Source organism: Camellia sinensis, chromosome 7 (genome assembly GCF_055761805.1).
Source record: "Camellia sinensis isolate YWXY chromosome 7, ASM5576180v1, whole genome shotgun sequence".
Lineage (NCBI taxonomy): Eukaryota > Viridiplantae > Streptophyta > Magnoliopsida > Ericales > Theaceae > Camellia > Camellia sinensis.
The window spans coordinates 103677281-103692349 of record NC_138967.1 but is presented as its reverse complement, the minus strand read 5'-3'; the positions used below and the strand labels follow the sequence as shown (position 1 = coordinate 103692349).

The 15069-nt window shown below is 38.0% G+C and overlaps 1 protein-coding gene across 2 annotated transcripts in view; it reads right to left on the bottom strand.

The window, feature by feature from the left end:
• The window catches only part of LOC114316525 (uncharacterized), a 57735-nt gene that overhangs the window by 7114 nt on the left and 35552 nt on the right, over positions 1 to 15069 (bottom strand). For both annotated transcript variants that reach the window (XM_082878934.1, XM_082878933.1), the window contains one exon: positions 2189 to 2646. In XM_082878934.1, coding sequence (XP_082735060.1) covers positions 2189 to 2646 — 458 coding nt within the window. The remainder of the gene's footprint in view (positions 1 to 2188; positions 2647 to 15069) is intronic.

The following is a 15069-nucleotide window of genomic DNA, read 5'->3' as shown; positions in this document are numbered from 1 at the left end:
GTGTATTGCGATATCAACGATGGAATAATAGTTTATTACTTTAGATAAAGCAACTGAAGAAGCTGAATGGCTCTGCCATTTCATTAAGGATATTCTATGTTGGTCGAAACCTGTGCCAACAATTTGTATACATTTTGATAGTCACGTAGAGTAATATGTATAATGAAAAATCTAAAGATATTCGTTGAATACATATATCCATTCGACAACTACTCTCTAGTAGGATTGTCACAATAGACTATGTAAAGTCTAAAGACAATATTACGGATCCGCTAACCAAAGGATTAAACAAATGGTTGGTAGAGAAATCATCAAGGGGAATGGGGTTGACTCCTTTAGCAAGAATAGTTACTAGAATAGAAAGGTAACATTAATGACTAGAGATCCCAAGATATAGGTTCAAGGGACAACCTAATTGCGTATAACTTAGATGAATCACTAAGGAGGTAAATCCTCCTGCCCATTCCTATATTCAATAATGCTTGAGGAGTAAAAGGTTAAGCAAGGCTTTTAATGACCCGTTTTCATTGAATAGTTAAGTAGGGTATAACAGGATACCCTAAGAGATCACCTATGTGAGTGTGAAGTAGGGTCGCTTCTAAAAGAATTGACGAGGCCTAATTTTTTAAATCACTCATTGAACCTGGCAAATGTTCAGGGCCAAAATGAACATAATAGTAAGAAATGAAATGTGTAAGGAGAAGTTCATGTATGAGGTATGTTGTCTTGGTTTACACCAAAAGAAGAATAGTTCAAGACTTCATGTTCACTAGTTAACCAATAAATCCGATAGACCTTCACAATGAGGAGGTTAGAAGCCAAAAGCTGCATTTTTCCTATGCAGAAATCTGTTGCACTCTCTCTTCAAGTCTTTGTTGTCTCTCATTCTTTCTTTATTTGGCCAATTTTATTCGTGTGGTGGATTGTTCAAAAGTAATGGTTTTTCGACTACTTTAATGTGCAATTAAAGTAGGACCCAACCGCCGGTTGAGATGAGTCTAAGTGGGTTTGCATTCTCTTAATGAAGAAGATTATATTGCAAAAAGAATGAGCCAAAACCATTAAGAATGAATGAGAAATTGTCTCATAAAGTGGGCATCATGAAAGTGGTTTTGAAAAATGTGGAAAACCACATATCCCTTGTTTTCCAAAAGGGTGTGAGCCTTTTGGGCATCCAAAATTTTTGAAGGAAGGGAGCTATGAACCAACTTTTTTATGCAAAAATTGCCACATGTGCGCACCACGGCCTCAGCCCACCCACCCGTCCAGACCGAATCAGGTTGGGTCTAGGTTCGTGGTCTGAGGTCTGAGGTCTAAGAGATCTTGAATCTTGAACTTGGAGTTGTGCTTGGGCTTGTGCTTGAGCTTAGGTTTGGCTGAGTTATGATGTGCCTAGACCTGGGCCTGGACCTGTACTTGTGCTTGTACTAGGTTTGGACTTGGATCGGGTTGGTGGCCCAACAACCTGTATCCGTTTTACAGACCTAGAACTTTTGAAATCTTCAACTGCTGCATTATATAAAATGATATAAGTTGGAAATCTTTGTAACTCCAACCAATTGATTGTTGGAGTTGATGATCTAGTTAATGATTGCCTTCATGACTGGAAGGCCACCTTATCTATATAAATAAAAGTTTTCCTCTACAGTCTCAAGACACAAAATTCTTTGAGAGCTCTTTCTTCAGTGTTCTTCATTTTCATCATTCCTTCCAATAACAGAGAGTACTGCCACTTGTTCAATTCACCATAGCAGCTCCAGTAAGTGATACTATAACAACATCCAACCGTTGTATCGTGGGAGATAGATGCTGGCAAACCTCTAGCACTCTTTAGTAAGGCAGTGAATCTGTTTTAAGGACATGATGTCAAACACAGGCCTCGATTTGCCTATTTGTTTTATGTCCTTCAATTTTCAAATTCAATTTCATTTCTATCTTTGAATTTTATTTTCTTCCTTTTACTAATCTATTTCTTGTAATTTTGTATTTTCTAGATTTCCAGATTTATAATTTTCAGTTTTGTAATTTTCTTTCCCCATATGTGTAATTTTTTAAATTAACAAACCAAGACTGTTTAATTTAATTTATTTTAACCAACATTAACCAACTAATAATTGTCTGGCATTAAACTTATAGCTAGCTAAGATACAAGGTTAGATATTATTGCCTGAAGAGCTATAATTAGTACCTTAAACCAGAAGAGATCCCATGCCATGGACAAGACTTGGCCAAAAAGAAATTTAGGAACATTTTCTGAGGTGGCTGCAATATGCAAAATGGTGTTCCCATCAGAATCAACATCGTTCATCTTTTCCTTGTGATCAACATGCTTCTTCAAGTGCTCATAGATGAGTATGTGTTTGTATTCCACTGCCATGTGTATTATGTTCCTTCCATTCTTATCAAAGCTGTTTGATGCCTCTGGGAATTTTTTCAGGATTATCTTCACCAACTCCAAGATACCATGTTTTATGGCTTCTCTAAGTGGGTTAGGTTCTTTATTCACTTTCACTTCTGAAGCTAGTAAATCTTCCCAATAAAAGGGTTGATTCCATGTTTTCTGTTCTTCTAGAAGACCTTTTCCCAACTCTAATGCATACATGTGCTTTTGCTTCACATCATCAAGTGCTCTAAGCCAAGGAAACACTTCATGTAAAAAAATGACAAAGAAGAAGCATCAGGGGAATTAGAAGAAAGAAAGAAAAGTATAGTTAATAATAACAATATCAATAATCAATTGACATATATTATGTTATCTTTTAAGATAACAATGCAAAAACGTAATGTTTTTATACTTGCTCCAAAAGCACAAAATAATTACTCACAAGCAACTCCTTATGCGTAGAAGTCTTATGTCAATGATATCATGCGTTGTTTTTAACTATACTAGAAAAGGAGGCAGATCCCCTCTGGTCCAAAATTTGGACTAGAGAGCATTGCTTGGGTCCTTGGTCAAATTCAATGATCTGAACCGTCCGTTTTGTTGATCACTTCGTGTATTTCATTCACACAAAAAAAAATTAGATTGATTCGATAACCGTAACCTATTCAAATTACCGCATTTGTCACCAAAAAAATGAACAACAATTGTGTCTTTAAAAATAATAATAAAAATAAAAAAATACATTTTTTGGTGACAAACATTATAACTTGAATAAGTTACGATTATCGGATCGATCTAATTTTTTGTGTGAATAAAATACATGACGTGTCTGACAAAATAAACAGTTTGGATCATCAAAGATGGTCCCATGGTAGGCCCACGAGCCAAACAGAGCTCTCAAATCTAGATTTTGGACTGGAAGGGTTCCTCCCCTCTAAAAGAAAACCTATACTATTCGTCGTGTTGAGTAAATACTTAAAATAAATTATAGGATTTATTAGTGATGAGTCTATTTCAATTGGATATAGTATTAGGTCTAAAGATTGATCATTTTTGGTGATAAGGACTATTAATAAAATTATTTGGTAAGGACAAATTATTGTTCTGAATGAATTATTTTTCTATTTTTACCCCATAGCAACCAAATCGCCGTCAACCAATCACCCAAAAAGTTGTCGACACTGAAAAAGTCACTGGAGGTGAGAAGCAGCTGCAATTGGTAGCGGTAGTGATATGGATAGATAGGCAAATTAGGTGAATCGATAGGTGACACTTAAACAATTAAAGGATGACATGTAAGTGAATAAGTGACATAGATAAATAGATAAATAAATAGGTGTAGGAAATATGATCATTCAAATTATTTTGTTCTTTTAACCCCAAAACAAAAGAGCTTAGGGTTATATTACCCCAAAAGTTTTGAACTTAGAATTATGCTTGAGCCCCTAATAAATTGTGATAAAATTTAGAAGTTTTAATAAAAAAGTACAAAGCAATCTTATTATATTGGGTAAATTACATCGACAGTTCTTATATTTTGGCGCTTATGTTATTTTGGTCCCTGAATTTCAATTTGCTCAATTTTGACCTTGAAATTGTGATTTTGTCACAATTTAGTTCAATTGATTATAATTCATAGTGTTTTATGGAAAATATGCACATAAGTGATATGTGTTATGCTTTTCTAAGCAAAACTAAGAACTTGTTCAACTTAGTAAGTTAACTTTAACCAACTTAGAAGCCATTTTTCTTCAAAAACCTTAATCGACGTTATCAATTGGGCTAAATTGACAAAAAATCTAAAATTAAGAGCCAAAACTGAGCTAATTAAAATTACATGGATAAAAAATAACACAAAAGGCAAAATACAGGGGCTACATATATAATTTATCCTATTATGTATATACAAAATTATAAAAAGACATTATCAAAAAGGGTGCTTGGGCGAAAAATCCAATTTTGAATTTTTCTCACCCAAATGTCCTGGCTCTAATTTATTATTCCCATAAGGACAAACTATCATACAATGACCAAATACCCCCTCCACTTCCGCCTCTCGCTTTTATTGCCTCATATCTTTCTAAAACTAAACCCTAAAGAACCGCCACTTCCTCTCTCTCTTTCTCACTCACATCTCGCTTTCTCTCTCCCTCTCTCTCTAAAACCCTCATATCTCTCTCTCTCTATCTATCTATCATTTTCTCTCTCGTTATCCTCTCTCTCTCACTCATACAAAACATCATCATCCTTAAGAACGATCTATCATCATCATCATCATCATCATCATCATCATCATCACCATCATCATTTTCATCTTCATCTTCTTCTTGATTAAAACAGTCAATGGAGTCTTCGTCTTCACGAAGATCACTACTACACACACATACATCTTCAATCCAACATCAACTTTCCTCATCATCCACACTCACTCCCAGTCCCACCACCTCGCTCAGCCTCACCCGCCGTTGCGGGAGCTTTAGCGGCCATCGCTTTGCCATGCTCTTCACGTGCCATCAGCACCGTTCGTCTCTTCGGCGTTAAGATCAAAACCATAAAAAAATGTTCGTTTCTCTTTTAAAAAACCCTAGTGGTGGAGAGGTGGTGGTGGTAGATTGACACCGCCGATCTGGCTCCCACAGACACCGTCACTGTTCTTGTTGTTTATCGGCATAGAGAGGTGAGTCAATCTAATAGTTGAGTCGATCCACTATTCTTGTTGATCAAACTTGTTTTTTTCTCTATATATACAGAGCAGTACGTATATATATAGGTGTGTATATAAGCTTTCTCTCTATATATATACAGAATAGTGTGTATCTATTTGGTGCTCTATTCATCTAAAAGAAATAGAGAAACAAGAAGACAAAATCATGTTTTTACTTGCTCTGTGGTCAGCGATGAGGACCTATAGTGACCCGGGTCAGAAAACCTGACCCATTTTATTTTGTGGTTCGGACACGTGGTTGTCTGAGTGTTTATAGCCTTATTTGGGTGAGTTTAGGTCCGTTATGTGCTTTAGGTTGGCTGTAGAGCAGCAGCCAAGTTTGCTGGGGTAAGATTGGTCATGTTCACAATCATGGTAGTCGCGTTCGCGTTGTGAAGAAGGGGATGTTGCACTTACGAGGGGGTCACGACCAATTGTAGCCTTCAGGTTTGTTGGTTGAGGAGGAGGTACGTGGCCCGCGATGGATTGTGTGGCCCATGATAGTGGCTCGAGACCTTCATCATTGCGGTTGTGGAGTCTTGGTTGCACCCACAGCCTAGTGGGTTGTCTCGGTCGCACCCGCGATTCTCTTGATCATGCCTAAGACTTGCTTAACTGTTTGAGCCATACTTGCAATGTTTGGTTTGTGCTCGCAATCTATCGTCTATATAAGACAGTGCTAAGGCTGAAAATAGCTATTTTTTTTCCTTTTCTTTTCTCTTTCTCTCTTCTGTGCGATTTTGGCCCTAAATTCTTGGGCTTAAATCTTGATTTTGAGGCCTTTAGGCTTGGGTTTGATCTCCAACCAAGTTGTGTACCGTTTGGTTTGCAACCCCTACTATGACCATTCGATGACTTTTACAATTGCCCTTTCGTGAGTAGGACGACCTCTTTCATACAAGGGAAGGATGTGATCGATACCAATCACCATTGTTGGAGAGCTTGGCAAGGGCTTTGGTTTAATCTCGGCCAAATCTTGTTTCGAGTGACAAATATCTTCTTATCTTCTCTTCAAGAGGTAGGCTTCTATTTCATTAACTTAATGTGAGTTCTTTAGTGTATTTGTGGTATTTTTGGTACAAAGATTCGTGTTGTGGTTGTGTTGTATTGTTATTGTAATTGGATTGGAAAAATCATGAGTTATGGGCTAAGGGTTTAACTAAATTGGGGGTTGATTTTCATTATTCTATCTATTCAATTTATTTTTGCTATATAAAGTTGCATTCGGGTGTTTCTAATTGTGAAAGCCCCAAATTTTGTGAAGAAAAGGCCATGAGTGTTATTGTTTTAGGAATTGAGTAACCGATGTGCATGTGCTGGAATTAAAAGGGAATTGAGTAATTAATGTGCATCTGTTGGAATTGATAAAACCATAATGAATATTATGTAGTGAGGATGCAATTGATGAAAGGTGAATGGGCTAGGAAAATTATGAGATTATATTGTGAATCAGTAGGGAGTAACCAGTAAAAATGAAATGGCTTGATGTTTGTTAATAACTCATGTAGTATTATGAGGTGTTTTAGATAGAATGAAAACCCGTTGCGGAACAGAAATGCAAAGCGCACCTTTTATGAGAACTAGATAGTGCTTTAATTCCTTGTATGTAATTAAGAAAACCACTCGATCTTAATTGAATGGTGAAATGAAATGGTGATGGTAGGATGTGGTGCTTAGCGATGGCCAAAGTTTGTGAAGTGTAATTCATATTGTACACTAATGTATATGGTGCTCTGCGATGATCACAGTATTAGGTGACACTTAGCGATGGTCACTAGCAGAGTGTTACTATTGGTAGTGCAATGGTTTGAGTGGTGCTCAGCTATGACCACGGTTAGATTGTGTAGATGCATGCATGTATAGGGATTCAATAAGTATTAGAGTTGATCAATGGAAACTAGTTAAATTGAACAAGAGAGGTTAATGAATAGTGAATGGAGTAGTTAAAACAAAACCTATCTTACGAAAGAAAAACATTTTGAGTATATTATATACGTATAGCATTATTATCATCTATACTTGTAGGTTTCTATTAGTTCTTGAAATGTTCCCTACTGGGCTATATGCTCACCCTACATGGCTGAAATTTTTTCAGGTATTATTGTCATGCGAGATGTGGAGATGAAGCGCTGGACTATGTGTTAGTGTGGAGTAAGGCTGCTCTATTTATTTGTAGGCCTTGGGCCATTTATTTGTTGGTCGAGTGCCTTTCATGTAAGGGTTATACCCTTGTAAATGATGTAAGCCTTTGGGTATTTCAATTGATGTATGAGATTACAGTTTGTTTTATATAAATCATGTTCATATCACTTAGATCTTAAAAGTAAGATGTATGTAATTGAACAACCCATGCAATGTTTTCCATTATTATATCTATTTGCATGAGAGACATAATGTTTATTTAACTTATTATTATCTTTTATTTGTTATTTGATTGTTTATTCACATAGATCAGATCTTGGAAATCTAGGGTGTGACAAGTTGGTAATAGAGCTAGCCAGGTTTGAAAATCTTAAGCTCGTGGGAAGTGGTAGTGTCGCCACAGTGGGTTTATCATGCTGGGTGACGACATTTGTATGTTGTGTGCTAAGTGATAACATATTTATGTGTTGCATTTTATGTGAGTATGGTGTTGAGACCCATTGATATTATTTCGTGTCTAGTTAACGAACTTGGAGGTCTTATTGGAGAGACGTTGTTTCTAGTGGGAATTCTAAGTGAGTGCTGGAATGAATAATTATCTTTGTGGACTTAGCTTGATTATATGCTAAGTGTTATGTAGTAGACGTTATGTAGATTGACATGGGTCTTTATGTGATTAACTTGTGTAAGTGATTGAGCAGGATGGAATGTGTAAGAATTTGGTGAGAGATGTGGATGTTGTGTATTTTGAATTATATGTTTATATCTGTATAGAGACATTTTGAATTGAGTAAAAGTTTTGAGAGAGTACTTTAGTGTATGATATGTGTTGAGTGTTTGCCATGCGTATGTTGTTGTTGTTGACTAGTCGTAGGTTCCTGGGGTTATTGGTGTAGCTGTGTTTGAGGGTTGAGCATCTACACTCATTTGAGTGAGGTTGTATGGGTTTTGTGTGGTTGTCGTCCTAGATGTGACCTTGTCGGTCGAAAGTGGGTAGTGTGGTGTAGACTTCAAATGTCGGTGTTGGTAACTTAGAAGTGGATGTTTGGGAATATTGTTAATTGGGATAGGGGTTGTGGATTTGGATTTCCTCAGGGTTGGTGGAGTTAGTTGTGTCGGTTAAGGCCTAGTATTATCATAGTAAACGATGTGTGGTTGGTTAAAATAGGTGACATGGTCTCCCTATAGTTAAGTAAAGCAGTAATTTAAACCCTTTGTAGGGTTTATAGTGGTTAGTGAGGATTTCAGTGAGGCATGGGATGCACTAGGACATTATGGATAAGGTGGTTGGATTTAGAATTGGGGTTTTTGAGATGAATTTGTCACAATGGGACTTTCTAGATTTAGGATTGGGGTTCTTGTGATGAATTTGTCGCAATAGGACTTTCTAGAACTAACTAAGGTGGTGGTGAGGTGTGGGTGTTAAGATGTATTTATTTATATTGACTTTTAGTTCCACCCTAGGTATAAGGGGACTTAAGGTTATTTAAAAAAAAAATTATTTAAACAAAAAATAAAAAAATGATTTATTTAAAAACACAATTAATTTAGTTTAGGCATAGGCGTGTACCCTAGTTGTAGAAGATAGATAGCAGAACGTAGTAATTTGTGTTTGGTTTTCTTTTGAGAATGCGGGGTAACATGGAGAATTTTTTACCATAGATTGTGAGATTCTATACCTTGTGTTCGGGTAGTTGCAACATAGGTGTCTTACTTTTTGTTGAGATAGAAGATGTTCCCGGAACAATTGATTAGGTATATAACCTATGGCTGGAGTTGTGACTTGTGATTATCGGCATAGTAGTTTGGTGTGTATGTTCGAAAGGGGTTATGGGATGGTATTTGGGACGTGATTGTGCCTTGAGGTGAGCCGTTGACCTTGGGTCATGGGATTCAGTGGATGGGTTAGAAAGGTAGTCAATGGTGTTGGGTTGTGGCTTGGATGGTTGTGGGAGTTTGATGTCCATTTTCTTTACTTTGTGGAGTTAAGATTGTATGACTTTTGGAACTCTCCAGGCGGTGTGAGTATTTCTTGGTGGTCAGTTTAGGGCACTTGTTTGTTGGAATGTTAGAAAATTGGTGAGTAGACCATGGAGATGGTGTCCTTGTTAGTTATGCTTTATAACGCGTACTAGTGTAGTCATGTTGAGCCAACGTTCGACCTTATCGGTCAGTTCAAAAGTGAGGTGAGGTGTTTGACTGTTACAAGGTTAGAGAGCAAGGGCTACTGTGTAGCATTTGTTTCAAGAAAAGGTAACCCTTCGTGAGTTTGCTATTGGCAATGAGGTTCAGGGGAAATAATCTGGTATGTTAGTGAGTGCATGTTTATTGATTGATGTATAGAGGGGGATTAGTCATGAGACTATCTCGGGAAATTGCCTTGGCGTTAGGCAATAGCGTGTTTGGTTTATTGATATGTGGTACTATGTCTAATCGTGTTGAGTTGTGTCTGATGTATGTGTTTATTTCTGTTTGGTTTAGTGTGGAATCCCTGGTATTGGGATGATTTCTTTTGGCAGCTTTGGTTTGGGTGTGTAACTCTAGGGCATATGGAAATATCGTGTGGAGCGAGTTGTGTTTTTGATAATGGTGGGATGTTATAATGGCTTTTTATTTCATGTCTTGTTTTATTGATTATCATTTTGCTCTTTGTTATTTCGATAATACTATTGAGGTTGGTGATGACATGGTATTGTTTGGGGTGATGGTTGATAGTCACCAGATGAATGCTTGGCAGTGCTTCTAAGGAGAGCCTTTCTTATTGTCATGGGGTCTAGCTTTATTGTTTTGATTTGACTTAAACATTGTGTGGTGACCTTGGATGGTATTATTAAATTGAAAATATTGTGGATTCTAATCAAAATGGCAATGAGGGATTTTAATAAATAGTTTTGTTAACCATTATGAGCATGTGAATGATTTTGTTTTATCTATAACACTTCTTGTTTGCGGAAAATGTTCATAGAACCTTTGAAATTGCGAGGAAAATTAAAGACATATTTTGTTTGGGAGCGGTGCAAGGTTGTGGACCTTTTGAGAAAAGGAATTTATTTTTTAGGAAAAAAAAGAATTATTTTAACCTGAGTGTGTTGTGAAATGTTTCATTTTGTATGGTTGGGTGGTGTTGTGACCTAGTTTGAGTTGCTAGTTACATGTTACGGGTTTGTTTTAAGCAAGGTTAGAAGTTGTCGGGGTTTATTATGTCAGGGCATTCTCTTCTGAGTCGCATTTTGTGTTGAATCCTCTTTCTTGTGAGAGTTGAAACGTAGTTGATGTCATTTGGAGCGAGTGATTGTTATTGTTGATTGTGTCTCATTGATCCCAACAAGTTTTGTGGGTTAAAGAGACGTATGTGATCTATTCATTAGGTTTTGTTGTTCGGGTGTCTTTGGGGCCCCGAGGTGTTGAACTGAGATTTGAGAATGTATCCCAAAATAGATCTAATCTTAAGTTGGAGGTTACATCGTCTCTTGTGGTTAGTTGGCCTTTTTGTTTCAGCATTTTCATAATTTCGGGGATGAAATTTCCTAAGTGGGGGATATTATAGTGGCCCAGGTCATAAAACTAGACCCACTTTATTTTTTGGTTGGGACACGTGGTTGTTCGAGTGTTTTGGCCTTGTTTGGATGGGTTTGGGTCCGTTGTGTGCTTGGTTGTAGAGCAACAACCAGGTTTGTTATGGTGAGCTTGGTCTCGCCCACGATCGTGGTGGTCGTGCTCGCAATGTGAAGAAGGGGATGTCGCACCCTTGAGGGGGTCGCGACCAATTATGACCATCAGATCTGTTGGCTGGGGAGGAGGTACGTGGCCCACGATGGATTGCGTGGCCCGTGATGGTGGCTTGCAACCTTCATGGTCGCAGCCGCGGTGTCTTGGTTGCGTCCGCGACCTAGTGGGTTGTCTTTTTCGCACCCATAGTTCTCTTGATCGTGCTCGCGACTTACTTAACTGTCTAAGTCACGCCGCAGTCTATCATCGATATAACACTGTGGTGAGGCCGAAAATATCTATTCTTTTTCCCTTTCTCTTCTCTCTCTCTCTCTCTCTCTCTCTCTCTCTCTCTCTTTCTCTCTCTCTCTCCTTTGTGCGATTTTGGCCCTAAATTCTTAGGCTTAAATCTTGGTTTTGAGTCCTTTAGGCTTGGGTTTGACCGCCAACTCCTTCTTAGTTGTTGGAGAGCTTGGCGAGGGCTTTGGTTTAATCTCAGTCAAATATTGTTTCGGGCGACGGATGGTGATTCTATCTTCTCTTCTTCTCTTCAAGAAGTAGGATTTTATTTCATTGACTTAATACAAGTTCTTTAGTACATTTGTGGTATTTTTGGTACAAAGATTATGTTGTGGTTGTGTTGTGTTGTTATTGTAATTGGATTTGGAAAACCACGAGTTATGGGTTGAGGGTTTAGTTCAATTGGGGGTTGATTTTCATTATTCTATCTGTTCAATTTATTTTTGTTGTATAAAGTTGCATGTGGGTGTTTCTAATTGTGAAAGCCCCAAATTTTGTGAAAAAAAGGCCATAAGGAATTGGGAAAACCATAATGAGTATTATGTAGTGAGGATCTAATTGATAAAACGTGAATGAGTTGGGAAAATTATGAGACTACATTGTGAATGAGTAATTGAGTAATTGATATGCATGTGTTGGAATTGATAAGGAACTGAGTAATTGATGTGCATGTGTTGGAATTGATAAAACCATAATGAGTATTATGCAGTGATTACGTAATTAATGAAAGGTAAATGAGTTGGGAAGATTATGAGATTATATTGTGAATGAGTAATTAAGTAATTGATATGCATGTGTTGAAATTGATAAGAAACTGAATAATTGATATACATGTGTTGGAATTGATAAAACGATAATGAGTATTATGTAGTGAGGATGTAATTGATGGAAGGTGATTGAGTTGGGAAAATTATGAGATTATGTTGTGAATGAGTAGGAGTAACCAGCAAAAATGAAATGGCTTGATGTTTGTTAATAACTCACATAATATTATGGAGGTGTTTTGGATAGAACGAAAACCCGTTGTAGAACGGAAGTGCAAAGCGCACCTCTTATGAGAACTGGATAGTACTTTGATGCCTTGTATGTAAACAAGAATACCACTCGATCTTAATTGTATAGTTGAAATGGAATGGTGATGGTAGGATGTGGTGCTTAGCGATGGCCATAGTTTGTGAAGTGTAACTCATATTGTATAGGGATTCAATAAGTATTAGAGTTGATCATTAGAAACCGGTTAAATCGAACAATGGAGGTTGATGAATAGAGAATGGAGTAGTTAAATGAAAACATGTCTTACAAAAGAAACACATTTTGAGTTTATTAGAGACATATAGCATCATGATCATCTATAGGTTTGTGTTAGTTCCTGAAATGTTCCCTACTGGTCAATATATTCACCCTACATGACTGAAATCTTTTCAGGTATTACTGTCATGTGAGATGTGGAGATGAATCGTTGGACTGTGTGTTAGTGTGGAGTAAGGCTGCTATATTTATTTATAGGCCTTGGGCCATTTATTTGTAGGCCGAGTGCCTTTTATGTAAGGGTTATATCCTTGTAAATGATGTAAGCCTTTTGGCATTTCAATTAATGTATGAGATTACTATTTGTTTTTATATAAATCATGTTCATATCACTTAGATCTTAAAAGTAAGATGTATGTAATTGAACAACCCATGTAATATTTGCCGTTATTATTAGGAATGGCAACGGGCTGGGGCTGGGGCTGGGGCTGGGGCTGGGGCTGGGGCCCGGGTGGGGGCGGGGATTATACTCCCCGTCTCCGATCCCCGTAGATATGAAATTCCCCGTCCCCGCCCTCGATCCCCGATGGGGAACCCGCCTCCGCCCCTGCCCCCTAACGGGGATCGGATTTTCCTGACCTCGAAAAATCCCCGACGACGTCCAGATCTGAGCCAGATCTGTTCAACAACAAAATAATAATAATAATAATAATAACAGATAAAAAAAATGTTAACAATAACAACATTTTTATTTTCAGATCTGAGCCTTGAACACAGACAACAACAACATTTTCATTTTCATCAACATCAACGTCATAATAATAGTTTTATTATTAATACTAATAAAATCACATTTGCATGAAGATATATATAGAAGCTGAACGAAAATAATTTAACAAGAAGCTTACTATACACAATATATAAATAAAGATCTGCTGCACTTCATAACCTTTGCTATCATGAAAATCGGTTCATAAATCTGTGTTATCAATTCTGAAAATCTCTTATAAGAAGCATTTCATATTCTAATTTAAACATAAGCTTCTCATTTCAGTGAATTTCCCCAAGGAAACTAAAGTTCAGCAATACAATACGATTATATGTATATGGTTATAGAAAGTGAAATCACACACACACACACACAGAATCAGAGGTCGAAAAGGATGGGGATGAGGACGACGTCCCTGATCTCTGATCGTCATAACCAGATCTTCCAGATTTGAGCTCAACTCTAGTCGTCAAATGACAGAGGCGGTGGTGGAGCAGTGGTGAGAGAGAGAGGGGCGAGGAGCTACGATTGACTCTCATCGTTGAATAGCGGAGGCGGTGGTGGAATGGCAAAGGCAATGGTGGACCAGCAGGTGAGAGAAACAAGAAATTACGATTCTGCGAAGAGAGAGAGAGAGAGAGAGAGAGAGAGAGAGAGAGAGAGAGCAACTGAGAGAGATGAGATGAGAGGCAGACTGGCAAGAGGTTGTATGTGTTTTAGGGATAGGTTTATATATATATATATATATATATGTGTGTGTGTGGGGTATAATAGTAATTTCATATCAGGGAAACGGGGACGGACACGGGCACGGGGCTGGGACACTTATCCCCGTCCCTGGCCCGAAATTGATTGAGGATTGATTTTTGAATACCATCCCCGCTTTGTTTTTTTTTTGATCGGAAAAAAAAATCTTTATTGGTGAAAGCATGTAAAAGAGATACAGAACATCAATAAAGAGGAACTTGGAGCTAATTGAAGCTCCAAGCTCCAGTTGGTGAGAAACCAACAAAACAAAACAAGAAGAAAAGCATAACAGAATTCAAGCCATGACTGGAAGCCCAGTCTTCACCCTGGTTAGCACACATTTCTGTACCAAAACTGAACATAACTGACCAAACCCAATCCAAACCAACACTCAATCAAAACAACTTCAGTCCAGCAGCATAGTAAACCAGCAAACTAACTCAAGCAGACAACAGAGGGGCAAGCTAACTCAAGCACCAAACATCCTTGCAGCATAGCAGCCTACAGCTAAACACCCAACAGCCAGCAAATACCAGCCAGAATTGGTCATTCAACCTACACCATAAGCATGGTGACCTGGAGCAATCTGATCAAAAAGAGAAACACCAGCTGGGCTTGAAGCTCCATGCCACTCTACCACTTTTGAGAAACTGTACCAAACCCCACACAAGCTCAAAGAACAAACCAGAATTGCAGTCCTTCACCCAGCTAGACACCACAAACTAGACTGCAGACCCAGCCAAAATACTACTAGCACTAGCATTACATCTCCTTCCGACTAACCACATAGCAGACCACAGATATGCATAACACTCCAGAGCAGACCCCAGCATGTCATATTTGCAGCAAACTCTACACTGAAGCTAGCAGAACAAAACAACAACCTGCAGATTAATTCGGACTGAGCCAGTTGCTGATGAACTGCCAACCTACAGCAACCCACCACAGAGATACAACACCTAAGCTGATGAACTACCAACCTGCAGCCTAATGTGATGAACCAGCCAAGTCCTCTGTTCTTCCTGAGCCTATCGCTGAGAAGACTTCACACAAGCAACCTGATCTGGT